The sequence below is a fragment of the Hylobates moloch genome, unplaced genomic scaffold (genome assembly GCF_009828535.3).
Source record: "Hylobates moloch isolate HMO894 unplaced genomic scaffold, HMol_V3 SCAFFOLD_6, whole genome shotgun sequence".
Taxonomy (NCBI): domain Eukaryota; kingdom Metazoa; phylum Chordata; class Mammalia; order Primates; family Hylobatidae; genus Hylobates; species Hylobates moloch.
In genome coordinates, this window is record NW_026652281.1 from 76,063,849 (window position 1) to 76,085,474 (window position 21,626).

The following is a 21,626-nucleotide window of genomic DNA, read 5'->3' on the forward strand; positions in this document are numbered from 1 at the left end:
CAGGAGTTCAAGACCAGCCTGGCCAGCATGACAAAACCCTGTCTCTGCTAAAAATACAAAAATTAGCCAGGTGTGGTGGCACATGCCTGTAATCCCAGCTACTTGGGAGGCTGAGGCAGGAGAATCTCTTAAGCCCAAGAGATGGAGGTTGCAGTGAGTCGAGATTGCACCACTGCACTCCAGCCTGGGTGGCAGAGAGAGACTCCATCTCAAAAACAAACAAACAAACAAACAAACAAATCAAAATAGTGTTTATGACATGCCTGGCACTGTTCTAATCACTTAACATATATTACCTCATTTAATCCTCACAAAGCCACTGTGAGATAGGTATTGTTTGTTAACCCCATTTTACAGATTAGGGAAATTGAGGCACAGAGTGGTTAAGTGACTCACCCAAGGTCACATATCTGGTAGGGGGAGCTGCTGGGATTTGAACCTGGATAGTCTGCCTCTAGAGTCTATACACCGGAATTTCACCCTGTATTCTCCCCAAAGAGGAATGTTCATGAAACAGGAAGTTTTCCGGGCTCCCCGCATCCTTCCCTGAGCCTCTCAGTCAGTATGCACAAATTGGCTCCAGGAAGCTACTCTGCTGAAGATGTTTGAGGTCCAATGGAGGCAAACATTCCTCCAGGACACAGTCTAGACAATGTCCCTGCACCCATTTCCATGTTGGGAAGCAGGAAGCCAGCCCAGGGGCACTTGGGTTGTCCCCATTAACCACAGCGTGAGGCAAAAGTTAAGAGCAAAAGCTCTACAGATAGATCCAAGGCAATTTACAAGATCTCTGTGTGTCCCAATTTTGTCATCTGTAAAGTGGGGACAGTGTTAATATCCCATGGGGTTATTATGAGTTAGTGTGTGTAAGGTGCCATTAAAAAGTACCAAGTGCGGTGGCTCACGCCTGTAATCCCAGCACTTTGGGAGACCGAGGAGGGTGAATCACCTGAGATCAGGAGTTCAAGACCACCCTGGCCAACATGGTGAAACCCCATCTCTACTAAAAATACAAAAATTAGCCAGCATGGTGGCACCACCTGTAGTCCCAGCTACTCAGGAGGCTGAGGCAGGAGAATCACTTGAACCTGGGAGGCAGAAGTTGTAGTGAGCTGAGATTGTGCCACTGCACTACAGCCTGGGTGACAGAACAAGACTCCATTTAAAAAAAAAAAGTGCCAAGTACATTCTAAAAGCTTTTACCGTATGTGATAAAGAAATTAAATGGGCCTGGCGTGGTGGCTCACACCTGTAATCCCAACACTTTGGGAGGCTGAGGCAGGCAGATCATCTGAGGTCAGGAGTTGACCAGCCTGGCCAACCTGGTGAAACCCTGTCTCTACTAGAAATACAAAAATTAGCTGGGCATGGTGGCGGATGCCTAGAATCCCAGCTACTTGGGAGTCTGAGGCAGGAGAATCACTTGAGCCCTGGAGTTCAAGACTGCAGTAAGCTATGATCGCACCACTGTACTCCAGCCCTGGACCACAGAGTGAGACCTTGTCTGAAAAAAGGCAGGGCAGGGCAAGACAGGGTGAAAGAAAGAAAGAAGGAAGGAAAGAAAAAAAAGAAAGAGAAAGAAAGAAAGAAAGAAAGAAAGAAAGAAAGAAAGAAAGAAAGAGAAAGGAGGGAGGGAGGGAGGGAGGAAGGAAGGAAGGAAGGAAGGAAGGAAGGAAGGAAGGAAGGAAGGGGAAGGAAGGAAGGAAGGAAGGAAGGAAGGAAGGAAGGAAGGAAGGAGGAAAGAAAGAGAGAGGAAGGAAGGAGAGAAAGAGGGAGAGAGAGGGAGGGAGGAAGGAAGGAAGAAAGGAAGGAAGGAAGCAAGCTTCTGTCATCCAGTAAGCACTGAATAAATAGCAATTAATGTGTATAGCCATTAGTCTTTTTAAAAAATAACAGTAGCTAGAACATATTCATTAAAACATTCACTATTCCAAGAACTTTTTATAGTGAACTCCTTTATTTCTCAAAACAACCCTCTGAGATAAATCCTATTATTAGCTCCAATTTACAGAAGAGGCAAATGAAACTCAGAAAGGCCAAACAACCTGCCCCAGGTCACACAGCTTGAAGTAATACAGTTGGGATTTAAACTTGGACACTCTGGCTCCAGAGTCTAAGCTCATAAACCCTACACTAAGTTGTCTCAAGAGTTCCTTTTGGCACTTTTATGTTTTTTATTTTTTGATTTTTTACTTATTTATTGTTTGTTTTTAGAGACAGTAACTCACTCTGTGTCCCAGGCTGAAGTGCAGTGGCACGATCATAGCTCATTACAGCATCAACCTCCTCAAGTGATTCTCCTGGCTCAGCCTCCTGAGTAACAAGAACTACAGGCACATGTCACCACACCCAGCTAACTTATACACAGACAGGGTCTTATTATTTTGTCCAGGCTGGTCTCAAACTCCTGGCTTCAAATGGTGCTCCTGCCTCAGCCTCCCAAAGTGACTTTTATGTTTTTATTTATTTATTTATTTATTTTTTGAGATGCAATCTGATTCTGTCACCCAGGCTGGAGTGCAGTGGTGCGATCTTGGCTCACTGCAACCTCCATCTCCTAGGTTCAAGTGATTCTCCTGCCTCAGCCTCCCAAGTAGCTGGGATTACAGGTGTGCACCACCACACCTGGCTAATTTTTGTATTTTTAGTGGAGACAGGATTTCACCATGTTGGCCAGGCTGGTCTTGAACTCCTGGCCTCAAGTCATCCACCCGCCTCGGCTTCCCAAAGTGCTGGGATTCCCAAAGTGCTCACCACACCTGGCCTTATGTTTTTAAAAACGTTTACTTTTCTACACACTTCAGGATAAATGAAAAAATGAAACTGGCCAAAAAGATCTAGCAAGTTTTTCATTTGCTGAAACAGTTTTCCTCAAGGTATGCTTGTCATGGGTTACTGGTGTGCTGAGCAGGACCAGTACATAATTTATGGGGTCCAGCACAAAATGAAAATGGGGAGACTTTGGTTCAAAAAAATGTTAAGAATTTCAAGACAGTGACAGAGCACTAAATGAAGCAGAGACCCTTCTCAGTGTGGGACCTCGCGTGACTAGTCAGGCAGAAGTCGCAGCTTCTTATGCAGAAGTAAGACTCCCCTTGGCCCTCAGCGCAGTCCAGCAGCCACAGGTGATCGAGCTCCAAGCCAGCTGCCTAAGGGCTGTGAGCAGCCCTGACCTTTCTCCCAATGCACCTTGATGTGAAAAAGTTAGGAAGGAAGCCTTGTCCTCGTGGATGAATCTGGACAGCAGGCTCTTCCCTAGTCTCCAGCACATCTGAATCAAAGCCCAGTTCTGAAAAGAAAAAGATTTATTAACCATCAAAATGTTCTGCATGTGTGGGTTGCCTCAACCCTCACGGTATAGATATATATGTCCCTGTGTTTCCACCGACTCCCAGCAGACATGTGGCAGCTTCATTTTGAAGCCTGGCAAATTCTCCTAGGACTCTCGCCTCCTCCTCCTCCTCCTTCTCCTTCTCCTCCTCCTCCTCCTCCTCCTCCTTCTCCTCCTCCAACCTCCACCTACTCTCCTTCATTTTCATGCCTTCCAGGAGTCCCACACAATCAGGAAACCCAAGTAGGTGACGGGAGGATGGAAAATAGGGGCTGCAGGTTCCGAGCGTTATGATGATTGAAAAACCAGAGTCCCTGAGCTTGCAAGGCTGTGAGTCCCTTGGGCCACCGCATAAAGAAGCTGTGAGCTTGTGCAAGATAGTTTTATTCTCCACCTGGGTTCCGCAGGAGGCTCCTGGAACATGAAGGTGTCTTGCCCACCTGACAGCCAAAAGGACTTGGTTCTAGCAGGGAACAATGACCAGCCAGCGGCTGGTGCTGCCACTTCCCTGACATTAGCATCCCTGGTGCCTTTGCAATGCCTCTCAGAATTATTTTTGGAAATCTATTAAATCAACAAGTATTCACTGCGTGATGTACCTGGGGGCCAGGCCACATTGTCCTACTGTCGACTGGCTTTGCACCTCTCACCAAAGTTTACCCATCTCTGCATCTCACCCAGACATTCGGCAGGGGGAGAGGTCTCCTCCAGATCCTAGGAAGGGATGTTTGGACTCCTGGGGTTTACTTCCCAAGCTGCCAGAACACACCTATCACATCACTTCTTCCTACTCTGATTACCACCCTCACCCTCACCATCATCGTCTCTCCCTCCCTCCCTTCCTCCCTTCCTTCCTTTTTCCTTCCTTCCTTCCTTCCTTCCTTCCTTCCTCTTTCTTTTCTTTCTTTCTTTTCTTTTTCTTTCTTTCTTTTCTTTCTTTCTTTTCTTTTCTTTCTTTCTTTCTCTCTTCTCTTTCTTTCTTTCTCTTTCTTTGTCTCTCTTTCTTTTTCTCTCCCTTTCTCTCTTTATCTCTCTCTCTCTCTCCTCTCTCTCTCTCTCATTCTCTCTTTCTTTCTTCTTTTAACAGTCTTACCCTGTTGCTGAGGCTGGAATGCAGTGGCATGATCTCGGCTCACTGCAACCTTCACCTATTCCCAGGTTCAAGCAATTCCCCTGCCTCAGTCTCCCAAGTAGCTGGGATTACAGGCATCCACTACCATGCCCAGCTAATTTTTGTGTTTTTAGTAGAGACGGGGTTTCACCAGGTTGGCCTGACTGGTCTTGAACTCCTGACCTCAGGTGATCCGCCTGCCTTGGCCTCCCAAAGTGCTGGGATTACAAGTATGAGCCACTGTGCCCAGCCCATCATCTTAATTAATAACATTTATTGAGCATGTACTATGTGCCAGGCAGCATGCCAGGCACTTCACAGACATTGTCTCATTTAATGCTACAGCAAAATAGAGAGCTTGTACTATTATTATCCCTATTTCACAGAGGAGGAAGCTGAGGTTTAGAGAGTGTAAGCAAGTTGTCCAAGGTCACACAGCCTGGGAGCCAGGCTATCGCCATCACTTTAACATCCCTGCTTTGGGGACCGTCTGGACTTTATCCATCACGCAGGGCACCAAGAGGGAGCACAGCTCTCCTTTCTCACCTCATCTTCCAATCCCTGGCAGGAGCCCTCCCCACTGTCGGAACTATGCCATCCCCTGAAACATGCTCCCACGCCTTCCCAGGGCAGCACCCTCACTGAGGACCAGGCTTGACCTGTCCTTCAAGCCCCACCCCAAATGCCCGGCACACTGAGAGCATTCTCTGCCTGCTCAAAAGTGGACTCTGTCTTTGTGAGTCTGTTCTCTCTCCCCAGTGAGACAAAGCTCCTGCGGGAAGGACATGGCCTGCTTTTCTGTGTCCCCCACAGAGCCAGCATGGCGTGGGCACCATGTTGCTTACTGGGGCATCAACTGATTGATTCATCTGTGGCTTCCCGGTGCTCTGGGCACCTTCCCAGTCTTCCTCACAGCAGCCCCAGCTGAGACACCCCCAGACTCCACTGCACTCCCCAAAGATTGCGGGGCCTCTGAACGGACCCAGGCTGACCCAGGCTGTCCCTTCCCAGCCCTTGGCTCCTGGGAGTGAGTGACACAGTTTGGCCCAGTTAATCTGGCTTCCCCCAAGATCCTGACACAGTGGCCCCATGTGGAGTGGAAACAAACAGACCTGGTGGAAATTCCAAACTAACAGCATATTTCAAAAAGACTTTGTTCAAATTCCAGCCTCGCTGCTTGGCTGGGTCACCCTTAAATAACTTAACTTCCACGAGTGTTAGTGTCCTCGCCAGTGAAATATGGATTAGAATGCACAGCGAATCACATAACAGGGAGAAAATCTAGTATAATACCTAGGACAGAGGCATCATGACACCAGTTTCCTACACAGGGAACTCCTGTGAATAAAAGGGTCCAATGAGTGACCCACCAGGCTACATAGTAACTATCATCATTATTGCCCACACATCCCATGTCGCAGGGACATGCCAGGTGCTTTATATTATCTCATATAATTGGTCATTCCAATTTTCCAATTGAGGAAACTGAAGCTTAGAGATGTTGAGAAATTCAAACAAGGTTACATGGGTAAGAAGGTGTAGAAGCAGGCCGGACTTGGTGGCTCCCATCTGTAATCCCAGCACTTTGGGAGGCCAAGACGGGCGGATCACTTAAGGTCAGGAGTTCGAGAACAGCCTGGCCAACATGGTGAAACCCCATCTCTACTAAAAAATACAAAATTAGCCAGGCGTGGTGGTGCATACCTGTAATCCTAGCTACTCAGGAGGCTGCTGCACGAGAATTGCTTGAGCCCAGAAGGCAGAGGTTGCAGTGAGCTGAATCAACCCACTGCCTCCAGCTTGGGTGACAGAGGGAGATTCTGTCTCAAAAAAAAAGAAAGAAAAGAAAAGAAAAGAAAAAAGAAATGCTTAACCTCAGGTCCCACCCCAGACCTGCTGAATCAGACCCTCTCGAGTTATGGCCCAGGAATCCTAAGCCAATCTCCCTCTGACTCCCAGGGATTCTGCACCCCCTGAAGCTTGAGAAGTGCTTCCTTGAAGATGGGGTGATGAGAGGTGAGAATTCCAGCCTCTGGGCCTGTGCACTTGCTGGTCACCCAGCCCAGATGCTCTACCCGCTTATCTTAGTGTGGCTGTTCATGCTTGGCATTTGGTTTCAGCCCAGATGCCCCTTCTCTGAGAAGCTTCCCTGACCTCCCGCTATGACAGGCTATCCTGCCTACTTGTTTATGTCCTTCATATGATCCTTCTCCATCTCTCCCATACCCACAAAGGCAGGAGCTTTGTCCCTCAGCATCCCTAGAGCCGGGTATGGTGCTTAGCACATAGGAGGCACTCAGTATATCCTTTTGTAATTTTTTTTTTTCATTTTTCTTGAGATGAACTCTCACTCTGTCACCCAGGCTGGAGTGCAGTGGCACTATCTCAGCTCACTGCAACCTCCACCTCCCAGGTTCAAGTCATTCTCCTGCCTCAGCCTCCCAGGTAGCTGGGACTACAGGCATGTGCCACCACACCTGGCTAATTTTTGTATTTTTAGTAGAGATGGGGTTCCACCATGCTGGCCAGGCTGGTCTCAAACTCCTGACCTCAGGTGATCCTCCCACCTCAGCCTCCCAAAGTGCTGAGATTACAGACATGAACTACTGCACCCGGCCAGTTTATCCTTTTTCGAATGAATGAATGAAAAAACAGCAGCTTCTTGCCTAGTGCCCAGACCCTGGGGTCTCACTTCCAGCCAAAACAAGCTACTAGGCTCACCACGCTTAGGTCATACTACGGCACCTCCCAGCGATATTGGCTCAAGGATAATAAATGTCCTTATGATTACAGTTCAACAGGACACCTCCTGTTGCAGGTGGGGGCACATGTTACCGAGTAGCTTTGGGCATATTCTAGGTGCTCTAACCAGAGGAAGGGCAGCTGTTAATGCTGTTCCTCGAAGCATGGAATATCTGTGCTACCTACCTCAGGCTGAAGGGGTGGGGGCTAACTAGGCCCTTCCTTCTACCAGGCAGTCAACCCCACCAGTAGGAGGCTCCCTGGCTGCAGGTAGCATCTACCAAGGCTGCTATGTGGTATCCGGACAAGGCATTAAATAAGATCTCACCACATGGCGAGAAAGCTATTTCCTTTTCAATTCACGGTATCTGGCTGGAATTTAATAACATCATTTTGTTTTCATTGTGTTTATTTTTACAGTGGCCTTCTATTTACAGCCAGAGATACTCACTTTCCATTTACAGTTGGGTTATGAAGTTTCCTTTGAAAATAAATTTAATTTAAAAAAGAAACCGGGTTGATTTAAAGGGTGTCAACCTAAATGACAAACAGAGAGGAAAATGCTTCAAAAGAAAATGATGTTTATTAGGGAATAGGCATTGCAATGGGAATACAGGTGCCTTAGTGAACTATGTGCATATTTAGGCAGGGAGGTAAAGGAAGACAAAGGTTTTTAAAGGAAAAATCAGGGGGATTGTGTAATTGTTTTGAGATAATTATCTTTGGCTACAAGGATGAACAACAAGGGTGGTGCCAGTTCGAGATTGGACAGGCAGTTGCTGGGAAGATGTCCTCGTAGAAGTAATTTTTGTGTAAGGTTGCAAAGGTCTTTGTGCAAAGTTATGGTTTTTGCAAGAGAAGAGGTCTTGCTTTGTCTCCCAGGCTGGAGTGCAGTGGTGTGATCATGGCTTACTGCAGACTTGACCTCCTGGCCTCAATCAACAGCAGGGACAACAGGCATGCGCCATGCCTGGCTTTTATTTATTTATTTATTTATTGGTAGAGATAGAGTCTTGCTGTGTTGCCCAGGCTGATCTTGAACTCTCTACCTCAAGCAATCCTTCTGCCTCAGCCTCCCAAAATTCTGGGATTACAGGCATGAACCACCATGCCCAGACTTGTCAGGGTTTTTTTGTTTGTTTGTTTTGTTTTTAAACAGAGTCTCACTCTGTTGCCCAGGCTGGAGTGCAGTGGCACAATCTCTACTCACTGCAACCTCTGCCTCCTGGGTTCAAGTGATTCTCCTGCCTCAGCCTCCCAAGGAGCTGGGACTGCAGGTGCACACCACCATGCCCCGCTAATTTTTGTATTTTTAGTAGAGATGGGGTTTCACCATGTTGGCCAGGCTGGTCTCGAGCTCCTAACCTCAAGTGATCTGCCTGCCTTGACCTCCCAAAGTGCTGGGATTGTCAGGGATTTTAGCACAAGTGACTCCATCTTTATTCTGACAACTTTCACAAGAGAAATGTAACATAAATATTAAAGCATGTGAAATAAATATATGGAGAAAAGCATAAAAACTGGGGAATGTGTGGTCTGCTGTACTCATTACGGTATAGGTCCACAGTCTCATACTCAGATGCGTTTCAGAAATTCAAATGTGTAGGATTTTACAAAGGCATGAGGGTTCATTTACCACAGATAACTTAACACCCCCGGGCAGCACCCTGCAGTCAAATGCATTCATTGCTCTGCAGCAAAACTTAGAAATAATCATGACAAGTAAAATAAATAAAGACCACGAATACTTTCCCAAGTCAGCTCAGGTCAGATTTTGCTCCCAAATAAGTCCATGTGACGACCTCACAGTTTGCTGCTGTATAAAATCCAAGGAACTTTTTTATTTTTCAGAGCTTTTTGGATTTCAGGAGCTTGGATAAGGGATTGTGGGCCTTAGAAATAATGCTAATACTAATATACTAATACTATATTATTAATATAGTATTAGGACTAATACTAATCCTAGCTGAAAGTTAATGAGTATTTCACTGTGTTCTGTGCTTCACTTTCCTTGTTTTCAGTTACCTATGGTCAACTGAGGTTTGAAAATAATAAATGGAAAATTCCAGAAAGAAACAATTTATACGTTTTTCTTATTTTATTTTATTTTTTTTAGGGATACAGTCTTGCTCCGTAGTCCAGGCTGGAATGCAGTGGCATGATCACACCTCACTGCAGGCTCAACCCTTTAGACACAAGCAATCCTCCTGCCTCAGCCTCCCGAGTAGCTGGGACCACAGGCATGCAACACTATGCCTAATAATTTTTTTTTTCATTTCATGTAGAGAAAGGGTCTCACTATGTTGCCCAGGTTGGTCTCAAACTCCTGGCCTTGAATGATCCTCTCACCTGAGCCTCCCAAAGCACTGAGATTACAGGTGTGAGTCAATGTACCTGGCCCAATTCATAAGTTTTAAACTGCACACTGTTCTGAGTAGTGTGATGAAATCTTGCACTGTCCCACCCAGGATGTGAATCCTCCCTTGTCCCAAGTATCCACACTGTAGATGCTAACCGCCTGTTAGTCACTTAACCGTTGGCTTGGTTATCAGGCCAGGCACAGTGGCTTATGCTTTTGTGTAATTCCAGCACTTTGGGAGGCTGAGGTGGGAGGATCACTTGAGGCCAAAATGGTGAAACCCTGTCTCTACTAAAAATACAAAAATTAGCAGGGTATGGTGGCATGTGCCTGTAATCCCAGCTCCTCAGGAGGCTGAGGCAGGAGAATTGCTTGAACCTGGGAGGCGGAGGTTGCGGTGAGCCGAGATCTCACCACTGCGCTCCAGCCTGGGCAACGGAGTGAGACTCTGTCTCAAAAATAAATAAATAAATAAATAAATAAATAAATAAATAAATAAATAAGAAAAATAAAGAGTTGCCTCGTTTATCAGATGGATTGTCTTAGTATTACAGTGCTTGTGTTTAAGTAACCCTAGTTTTACTTAATAGTACCCCCAAAGCACAAGAGTAGTGATGCTTGCCATTCAAATATGCCAAAGAGAAGCTGTCAAGTGCTTCCTTTAAGTGAAAAGGTGAAAGTTCTTGACTTACAAAAGAAAAGAAAATCATCTATTGAGGTTGCTAAGATCTAGGGAAGGAATCTCCTATCCATGAAATTGTGAAAAGTAAATTCAGGCAAGTTTTGCTATCACATCTCAAACTGCAAGAGTTACGGCCACAGTGAGTGATAACTTTTATGATGATATACTGTTATAATTGTGTTATTAGTTACTGTTGATAATCTCTTACTGTGTAGAACTGATAAACTAAATATTGTCATAGGTAGGTACGTAGAGGAAAAATCAGTATAAATAGGATTTGGTACTATTTGCAGTTTCAGACATCCACTGGGGGTCTTGGAATATATCCTGTGTGGATGAGAAAGGACTGCTGTATGCCCATGTACCAGATGAGGCAACTGAGGCCTCAAGCAGTTAAGTCACTTGCCAAAGTTATACAGCTAATTCAATGGGGGAACCTGAATTGGGAACCAGACAGGCGGGAGGAGGAGAGCAGGGAAGAGCCTGGAACTCAGACATAGCCGCCCTCACCCCCACCCTGTGCCCCGCTGATGACTCTCACTCTCCTATTTGGATTGAAATGCTCACGTCAGCATCATTCCTTCGTTAGGTGAGGAAGGAGCACTGTCTCCAGATGCCCCGGGAGAACACCGCCCAGCCAGTGCCTGTGAATGAGTCTATCAGGTCATTAGCACCTCAAAGGAACCCCGGCCACCTTGGGGACCTGCCACAAGCTGCCAAGAGAAGCTGGATGCTTCACAGCCATGGTTTCTCTTAGTCTTCTCCTCTGCCCCCTCCCCACTAAACACACTCTTTTTTCTCTCTAGTTGCCATTTTTATTGAACATACAAATCTCGTGCCAGGCAGTGCTTAGCTAAACATTTTCTTATGCATTAGCTCTGTTTTTAGAAGACTTTTACATTTGAAAAATACAAGAAAATGGAGCCAAAAAGAAAAAAAAAAGTAAAACTCCCTCCTAAAGCACTTTTAAGAGGAGAGTGTAAGAAGCAAAAGTTTTTCCCCTTCTGCTTCTCAAATTCTACCCCTCCCCAACCCACAGAGATTCCTTAAAGTAACTTTCTCAGTCATTCCGTGTGCATATTGAGACATATCTATATTCATGTCTTTATCTGTGATTATGTCTATAATCTAAATTAATATCTACCTATTTTGCCAGCAAGCCACAAAACACCTCTATACAGTTGCTCAGGTGGTGCCCTGCTCAACTCCCAGGGCCACCATTCACATAACCAGCCTTGCAATCCACTCATATATATTTTTTGCTGTACAAAAATGAGATGAAGGCCAGGTGTGGTGGCTCACACCTGTAATCCTAGCACTTTGGGAGGTTGAGGTGGGAGGATTACTTGTGCTCAGGAATATGAGACCAGCCTGGGTAACATGGCAAGAGCCTGTCTCTACAAAAAACTTTTTAAACTAGCTGTGCATGCTGGCAAATGCCTGTAGTCCCAGGTAATCAGGAAGCTGAGCTGGGAGGATCACTTGTGCCTGGGAGGTTGAGGCTGCAGTGAGCCATAATTGAGCCACTACATTCAGCCTGGGCCACAGAGCAGGACTCAAAAAAAAAGAGAGAGAGAGAGAAAGAGAGAGAAGAGGCGTTCCATATGGACATCTTTCTGGGCCATCAGATGGTCAGAGCTTCCTCATTCTTTATGATTGCTGCCTATACTAGACCCTAGTGTGGATGTATCTTAGTGAATCTAATCCATCCCCTAATAAAGATTATCTAAGATGTTCCCAAGCTTTTTGATTTTTACAATGGTCTTTTAATACTCATAGCAGTCTTTTGAGGATAGCAGCATTACACCTATTTTAAACAAAGAAAACTGAAGCTCAGAGCGGTAGAATAACTAGCTCAAGGATGCAGTTACTACGGGGTAGTACCAGGATACAATCCCAGGTCGGTTTGCTTCATATTTATATAAAGCAGTTGATATTGAGGTTGGATCACAGCAACTCTCAGTAAGTCAAGATCATCATTCCCACAGGTTGATATTAATAATAGACAAATGGAGTCATTACCTTTGCCTGGAAGGGCAGAGGGAAGAAGAATAAAACTAACTTTTACTTAGCACTCAGAATGTGTCCAGCACCTTACCAGATGTCCTTTTTTTTGAGGCAGAGTCTCACTGTGGCCCAGGATGGAGGGCAGTGGCGTGATCTCGGCTCACTGCAACCTCCACCTCCCAGGTTCAAGCGATTCTCCTGCCTCAGTCTCCCGAGGAGCTTGGATTACAGGTGCACACCACCACACCTGGCTAATTTGTTTATTTTTAGTAGAGATGGGGTTTCACCATGTTGGCCAGGCTGGTCTCGAACTCCTGACCTCAGGAACTCCTGATCTGCCTGCCTCGGCCTCCTAAAGTGTTGGGATTACAGGCATGAGACAACGTACCCAGCCACTAGATTTCTTATATACATTTTTTATTGAATTCTCAACGAGCCAGACAACAATAAAGCCTGCTAGAAAGACACTGCCATTCCTGTGTATAAAAAGCTGAAGTTCAATAAAGGTAAAGATCCCAATGTCACACAGCAAGTGGTGGATCTGGGATTTGAACCCACATCTGCCTTGCTTGTATTTCTAGTGGATACAGAATTCAGCCCACAAACCCAGGTGTGTGTGAATATAACTTTATTTTTCTGCAAGTGAGCTTAGTTTCTTAATTTCCTTGCTAAACCTGCCTCTTGCCTAGTTTTCCACCTCATTTCCTAGTACCACTACTTACCCCAGCCACACACAGGTGAAAAGCATAGACATCATTGGTGCCTGTTTCCCCCACTCCCCATACCCAAAACACCAAGTCTCATTGGCTCCGCCTTCAAAAATATCATCGTAGCCAAAGGCAACAGCTTCTCCCACTTCCCCAGCTGCCAGTTTAGCTCAAATCACCATTGTCCCCACCCCAGATCATTCTCCATGTGGCAGCCTGAGAGACCATTTACAAAATGCATATCCTATCGTATCACTCTCCTGCTTAATCCCTGAAACCCCCATTGCCCTTGGAATAAATGCTCCTCAGTGGCCCATGTGCTGTCCCTCCTGTGGTCTCAGCCTTCTCTCAGCTTTTCCCTCCTTCTCCCTCTACTCTGCTGTTCCCTACTGGGTCTCTTCTGTTCCTCCATGCAGCAGCTTATGCTACTACAGGACCAGCCCTTCCTCTTCCCTCTGCCTGCACTGCTTGTCCTGATTTGCAAGGAGGCTCTTTCTTTCCCCTTTCAGCTCTCAGGCCACACAGCCCCCTCAAAGACCTCCTCCCTGCCTCATCACCCTTGGTCACTCTGAGCCCCTTATCTTGAGGGTCTTTTTAGCTCTGATTGCTGTTGGAAGTCATTTGTTCCATTGTCCTCCCCATCCACTTGGAAGAACCAAGAGTGCTCTATGTCATGCCCCCGGAGCCATAGTGCCTGCAGAGATGCCGGGCACAGGGCAGCTATTTATTGAGTGAAATGAATGAATGAATTTATGTTATGAGTTGTGTCTACTGGGGGAAGAGGGCAGGAATTTAATATCAGCCAATTCTTTAATCTCAGCCAATTCCTTCCCTTGAGGGGTATCTAAATTCTGGGGGACAGCAGAGGTGGGTACATGTGGTCTGGATCATTGATCCATGACAGCATCTGCTGAGATGTTCTCATTCCCTGGGACAAAAGAAACATCATCAGGTACATGGGAATAAGGGTTAGGGGGACATCAGTTAACATTCCGCAGGGTCACCCACCACCAATCTTTAGCCCACTCTATTCTCCCACACTCCTGAGATCAGGAACACTCAGGACCCTGGGAGCTCCCTTTCCCAAGTCCTAGGAGCCAGACCCCAGGGATAGCGTACATCAGCTGGAATGCATTGCTGAGCGCAAGCCCTGCCAACCCCAGCGAGCTCTGCTGCTGGGAGAAGGTGCTCAGTACTGTTACGCAGCACGGGCTGGTGAGTCACAGTTTATGAACCGCCTCATACCCATCACTTTGATGCTCACAACAAGCCCGACAGGTAGGAAAAGTAGAGTTTATGAGCTTCTTTTCACAACTGTGGAAACCAAGATCAGAAATGGTAATGTGAGTTGCTCAGGTTTGCAGAGCAGGCATGGAGGCAAAGCTGGGACTGGGAGACTATTACATGGTTAGAGCTTAATAAATGGTAGGTGCTGCTGTTCCAAACAGGTGAGGACTCTCAGTTTGTGAGGACTCTCAGTTGCAAAGTACAGAAATCCATTTGAAATAAGCGTAAGCAGCCACATAAGCTATTGGCTGATGGAACTGAAATACCCAAGGTTTACCTGTTTCAAGCACGGCTGGAGCCAGGGGCTCAAATGATATTAGCAAGATTCAGATCATCAACAACTCTCGGCTCTATTCTGAAATCTCTGCCTTGATTTCACCCTCAAGCTTGCTGTCTCCAACGTAGGGGGTTGGAGGCTTGGCAACTGTAGCCCCAGCCCACTAGCTTAGCCACTCAATGGAAAATAACATTTTTCTTTTTCTTTTTTTTTTTTTTTGAGATGGAGTTTCGCTCTTGTTGCCCAGGCTAGAGTGCAATGGTGCAACCTCTGCTCACTGCAACCTCCGCCTCCTAGGTTCAAGCAATTCTCCTGCCTCAGCCTCCCGAGTAGCTGGGATTACAGGCATGCGCCACTAGGCCCGGCTCATTTTGTATTTTTAGTAGAGACAGGGTTTCTCCCTGTTGGTCAGGCTGGTCTCGAATTCCCGACCTCAGGTGATCCACCTGCCTTGGCCTCCCAAAGTGCTGGGATTACAGGCGTGAGCCACCGCACCCGGCCAACATTTTTCTTTCTCAACATTTCTAACCAAGGTTCCAAGACTATCTTCACTGGACAAACTTGGTCACTTGCCCTCCCCTGAACCAATCACTCCAATCAAGGTGGTGAGACATGTTGATTGGCCAGATCTAGGTCATGTGCTCACCCTCTTAGCCAACCACTGTAGCCAGGAGAATTTAGAATTCTGATTGGCCAGGACTGAATCACATGCCCACTTCTGAAACTGACAATGGAGTCACCCTATGCTCACCTCATTCTCTGCACAGGCTGAAGTGGGAGAGAAGGCATTCCCTACAGTGGAATGAAGGTAGCCTTACCAGTGGAAGGGAGAATGGAAGCTCCTCTGGCAGCTAGAACAGATGTTCCCTCCAGATGCCTGGTACAGACCAGTAACCTCAGCCCCTTGACCAGAGAAACACGCCATGATCTCTCTCCCCTGCCACCTGATCCTGAACCAGTCTAGCTAATGACGCCTAGCTGGAGGCTCCAGGCTCGAGGCTCAGGCCAAAAACAGAGGCTGGCCTCTCCCTGCTAATGGCAGCAGGTGACAGGGATGAAGGAGGTGGCGCTAAATGTGATAGTAGCCTGGCTTCCTCCTCATGCAGAGAGGTGAAGTCCTAAGTCTCTAAGGAGTGGGCAAGGCAGGGGCTCCAAACCAAAAAAAAAGCCATAGCAATGAGAGAAGGAAGGGGAAAAGAAGACTCGGGCTCAGAGAGGCTCTGGAATAAAAGGGAGTCTCAGGCAGTGAAGAGATGCCAATAAACAAAGCTTAAAGGACAGTTCATCCAGGCTGGGTGCTGTGACTGATGCCTGTAATCCCAGCACTTTGGGAGGCCAAAGTGAGAGGATCACTTGAGCCCTCACTTCGAACTCCTCACAAGTGAGCTATGATTGTACCGCTGCACTCCAGCCTCAGTGACAGAGTGAGAACCTGTCTCAAAAAAAAAAAAAAAAAAAAAAAAGAACGGGCCGGGTGCAGTGGCTCATGCCTGTAATCCCAATGCTTTGGGGGGCTGAGACAGGAGGATCGCTTGAGGCCAAGAGTTCAAGGCCAGCCTGGGCAACATAGTGAGACCACATCTCTACAAAAAATGAAAACAGTAGTGGAGCATACTGGTGAGCACCTGTAGTCCCAGCTACGTGGGAGGCTGAGGCAGGAAAATCACTTGAGCCCAGGAGTTTGAGGCTGCAGTGAGCTATGATCATGCCACTGCACTCCTGAGTGACACAGCAAGACCTTGTCTCAGAAAACAAACAAAATAAAAACAATTCAGACGTGAAGGAAATATGCAGTACTCATCCCATACATTCATTTGCCCACTTGTTTATTTAACAACCTACTATGTGCCAGGTCCTGGGAAGACGGCGGTGAGCAAGACAGAGATGCTCTCTTGGGATTTACAATAGAGAGGAATAAACAGACACATCATTAAACTCATAATTAATCCTTTGCAATATGTGCCTGAAAGAGAAGCACAGGGTGCGGTGCTGTGAGAGCAGATTATTGGATGGCATCAGCCTGGGGACATATTTTTGGTAAGATCTGAAGCCCAGATAGAAATTACTCAAATGCAGGATGGAGAGGGAGAAATAATTGAGGCTGAGGGTGCTCGTGCAAAGGCCCTGAGGCAGGAAAGATAAAACAAAGCCTGTGCGGCAGGAATTTGGTGAGAAAGATCTGGAGAGGGGCTGGGGACACATCACACAGGATCTCGTAGGCCAGGTTAAGGACTTTTGTCACCGTCCAACAAGAAGTTGCCCAAGATCCCTGCAGACATATACAAAGGATAGTCTGATGTTCAGGGCACAGTTATAAAGCACCTACTGTGTATCAGGTTGGGTGCAGGCTATTTGGGATTCAATGGTGCTTATATTCTAGGAAATAAGAAGTCAGAAAATAAAGTAGGCAATAAATATAAACAAGATATTTAGCACACTCACAGATCATCGTAAGCTTAGCAAAGAAAGTGACTGGAGATGTTCAAGTGAGGTGAAGACCTGACAGCCCCATGAAGGGCTGGGAGAAAGTGGTCCAGGCAGAAAGAGCATCAGCTGCAAAGGCCTGGCAGCCATAAGACATATACTCACCAGTGCATCCACACAGAGTCACATCCACACGCGGGCATCGTGTGCCCATTCACATTCCTTGCTCTTCCAAAATGCGTCTGCGTCCACCTCTGATAACCTGGGATGCCCCCCACTCTCACCCCGACTTCATCACACAAACACATACACCCTTCTGTAGGCTCACCCCACTCACAGACAGCCCCCGCCACACCCCCATCATATGGCAACTAGCAAAGATCCTAAGGGCTGAGTGGGCAGGGAGAATGGGGATCTGGGGGAGGAGACACCGCCCTCTTTCCCTTCTTCAGCCAAGAGGCCTGGGGGCAGCTCAGATTCGGGCAGGGGTGGAGGAACCACCAGGATGTCCACGCAAGTAGGAGGGAGGCGTCCAGGTCTTTACCTTGCAGAACTAAATCCCAGTGTGGTGTTTGCTCAAAACGCCAGAACTATTCCTGGATGTCAGGTGCAGTTAATGGTTGCCATGGCAACCGCCCATGCTTAATGAATAGAAGAGAGTAAAAGAGCCCCGGATAAATGTCAGGGCCCGGGATGGATTTGCTTGGGAGTAAATCTGTTAGCGCTGGGCAGAGCTGACCAGTGAAGGTTGAAATGAGCAGTCCAGGGTAGCTGGAGACAGATTCAGGAGGCTCTCTTGTCTTTCTCAGCTTAGCATAGTCAGAATGCTAACATTTCACAAAATGTCAAAAAGTGTGGCTCTTTATACAGACAGTTAAACATAGGCTCCAGTTTTGCAGGTTTGATTCTGCACATGTTTATGTAGTTTGCAGGGAACAGAAATCTAAGCCCAGGTCTCTCAGGAGTTGAGACGTCACTCTCTTTTTTTTTTTTTTTTTTTTAACTCTTCCTGCATTACCTTTGTTAATGAAGAAAGTGTCAAATTAGGGTCAAAAATAATATTTTAAACTCTGAACCTCTACACATTATATTGTCATTGTGCTATTTACGTGCTGCTTACAGGATTAGAAAACAACTGGTAGTGGCTGGGCCACGGTGGCTCACGCCTGTAATCCCAACACTTTGGGAGGCCAACGCAGGTGGATTACTTGAGGTCAGGAGTTTGAGACCAGTCTGGCCAACATGGTGAAACCTCTCTCTACTTAAAAAATACAAAAATTAGCTGGACATGATGGCATGCACCTGTAATTCCAGCTACTTGGGAGGCTGAGGCACGAGAATCTCGAACCGCAGGAGATGGAGGTTGCAGTGAGCTGAGATTGAGCTACTGCACTCCAGCCTGGGCAACAGAGTGAGACTCTGTCTCAGAAAAAAAAAGAAATGAAAAGAAAACAACTGGTAGCGTCTGGTAATGAGGCATAAGTTAAATGCCGCACAATAAGCATCCCTCACGTCCGCTGGAGCATCCCAGTGACCGTGTGCATAGGTGCATTAGGGAACCATGTCAAACTCTGTTGGCTCATGAAAGTGAAGCCCAAGTCCAAGGTACAGACCAGCTCTGCACTCGCAGCTGCAGTCAAGGACTCAGGACTCACCATGGCTGTGGTGCTTGCTTGTAGGGAGACCTCAGATCAGTCTCAGAAGGCCTCAATCCCAAATCTTCTAAGAGGAAATAACCCTCCCCACAAACCTTCCACATCCCCAAACCTATCTTGCCTATCCTCCAGGCAGGGTCTCAAATACTCCCCGAGGGCAAGTTTTTTGTGATGTGATGACAATATGGTGTGTCCATCTGAGGACAGAGGCTGGAGCATCTCCTGAGGTCACCGCACTGCTCTCAGACTCTGCTATGCATCAGAATCTTGGAGAAACCTGCTCAAAAACACAGGTTCTCAAAGCCTCTAATTCAGGGCATTGTGTAGGTGCCCAGGAATGCACTTGTTTGTTTGTTTGTTTTAAGTAGAGCCCAGGTGATTCTCATGAAGGTGGACCCAATTTTTCCAGGCACCTCTGAAAGAGAGATGTCACCAGTTAAAAAGCAGCTAAGACCCAGGAGCCACAGCTATGACCCTTGTTCTCTTCAACCCTTCTCCCCAGAACCCCTGCTACAGCCCCAGAAGCCTCTAGTGGTCTGGAAACAGGATGAGTTCTGCATGCTTTTTAATGCCTGCCAAGGCAGGATTAAGAAGACTTTCAGACACTCTAAGCAATGAAATGATCAGGGTGACCACCCTACCCTCACAGGCCTCCAGTGTTAGTAATCCTAAGCTGTTAAGTAAGGAAGATCAACACACATCTGGTTTTTTTCCATTGCATTTCAATGCTTTTTGTAAATGTCAAATATCAAATAATTTATAGTTGTCATTCTCTCTGTCTCTCTCTCTCTCTCTGTACCCCTGCTTTGCTGGTACCCCAAACACATGGCTATTCTACCTAATTGGTGACTTCTACAGCAGCGCCTACAAAGTTTCAAGGTACTGTGTTGGTGAACATGCCCTGTGGTCTAGGCTAGGAAGGGCTGGGCTCTTGGCTCTGAGCTCCAGGACTAACCAGAATCAAAACCCTCAATAACCAAATAATGAAGGACCAAGGAAAACAGTGCACTCTAAACCTCCCAAACCCATTCAATGGGCCAATCAAGCAAAGAGCTCAAAACCAGGCTCTTTAGAAATGAAGCAAGCCTATTCACCATGTGCAGAAATGGACAGGTAGCACGGACAGTCATTCCTCATTAAATTCCCCACACTCGGTTTTAAGGCAGGACCCTCTCTCAATGAGGCATACCTCTGTGGACTCTGGTTTGATTACTACTGTTCCACCCCCATCACCAGTGGCTTCTCCAAAAGGCCCAAAGTCACTTTCAATGATTCCTCTAAGATGCACTTTCATTCCTGCTCCTCCACAAGTTCCTAGCATGCAAAGAGATTTCTTATACTATAAATCAGATTGTGTTTCTCATGTGCTGAAAACGCTTCAAAGCCTGGACCATACATGCTCCTTTTCAGTTCTGCACCCTGGCCTGTAAGAAGCTCGGTGATGTGTGCCTGCTCCTTCATGGGCCTGATCTCATCCCACTTTCCCCCTCACTCACTCTGCTCCAGTTGCCCTGAGCTTGTCTTGGTTCTAGAAACACTCTAAAGTGCCATCCTCCCCCAAGGCCTTGGCACTTGCAGTTTCCTCTGCCTGGAAGGCTCTTCCCTCAAATCTTCCCATGGGTGGCTTCCTCTTGTTACTCAGGTTGACTGCTCAGATAGGCTCTTTCTGTCCACCAAATCTCATGACTCTCCTCCCCCACCCCAATCACATTCTCTCCAGGGTTTATTATTTTCATGGAACTTACCACTGAAATTATCTTTTCCTTTTTAGTGATGCATTTGTTTCATTTATTTCTTTGTTTACGCTAGATCTCTCTCCACTAGAATATAACAGCCTGGTCTATTTTGTTCACTGATAAATTTCAAGTGCTGGAAACAGTGCTTAACGCAAGCAACCTAGGTGCCTCTCCAGATATCTACTGAACAAAAGAATGAATCAGGGACCGGGTGCGATGGCTCATGCCTGTAATTGCAGCATTTTGGGAGGCTAAGGTGGCAGATCAATTGAGGCCAGAAGTTTGAGACAACTGGACAACATAGTGAGACCCCATCTCTACAAAAATAAAATAAAAAGATTAGCCAAGGGTGATGACACGCACCTGCAGTTCCAGCTACTTTGTAGGCTGCAGTGGGAGAATCACCTGAGCCTGGGAGATTGGAGCTGCACTGAGCCATGATTGTGCCACTGCCCTTCAGCCTGGGCAACAGAGCAAGACCCTGTCTCAAAAAAAAAATGAGAAAAGAATAAATCAGGATGTGCATCAACCACAGTTCTGTACACTGGAAGAAAATGTTTATTTCTCAGAAACTGACTCGTTGTTCTATTAGAAGCGGTAATTTGTAATTGTTATACCCTAAGTGCTTCATCTTGATCAGGGGCCAAGCTCAGCTCGGGGTCCTTGTTACTATGAATTCATTATCCAAATCCCTGTGTGCGCAAGTTTGCACGGACAGGCAAGTAAACTCTGTCTTGATGTGAATATGTGCATTCATGACCGGACCAGTTATAAAATCATTCCCTACACAGGCACCCCCTCCCTACTCCACTCCACACCCCTGCCCCATTTAACACTCTGCGATTCTCAGTTTTTGTCTGACAGCCTGTTTCTGATTGCCAGCTCTTGTCAACACGTGACAATACAACGAAAATAGGAGGCAAAACGTGATGTGTTAACCACGGGTAGAGAAGAGCCTGCTGGAGGGACACAAGCTAACAATGGAAGAAGAGAAAATTGACAAGAATGATGATGTGATAGACATATCCAATGATTTGAATATCAAAGGATTAACAGGAGCCCTTAGGAAAACTGATGACATGCTCAAATATGTCTTGCAAAAATGACCCATTTTATGATCCTGCTGTGAAAGTCAAACTTTATGATCTTGTCAGGGAAGGGAAAGATTTCATACTGGACTACCATGTGATTTTATCAGAAAAATTATGCATGCCCCACCCCTGCCACTCCAAAATCAACAAAGCTTACTTTTTTTGTCCACTCTAGTACATAAAGAAGATCAGAAAAAAATCAGCATGTTTTCCTGAA

At 46.5% G+C, this 21,626-nt stretch overlaps 1 protein-coding gene across 3 annotated transcripts in view; it reads left to right on the forward strand.

Moving 5' to 3' along the window:
- CACNG3 (calcium voltage-gated channel auxiliary subunit gamma 3) overlaps nucleotides 1-21,626 on the forward strand; it is a 105,446-nt gene that overhangs the window by 54,144 nt on the left and 29,676 nt on the right. For 2 of the 3 annotated variants that reach the window (XM_032157138.2, XM_032157136.2), the window contains exon 2: nucleotides 19,441-19,461. The exons of the other annotated variant lie outside the window; for it this stretch is intronic. In XM_032157138.2, coding sequence (XP_032013029.1) covers nucleotides 19,441-19,461 — 21 coding nt within the window. The remainder of the gene's footprint in view (nucleotides 1-19,440; nucleotides 19,462-21,626) is intronic. 3 annotated transcript variants of the gene reach the window in all.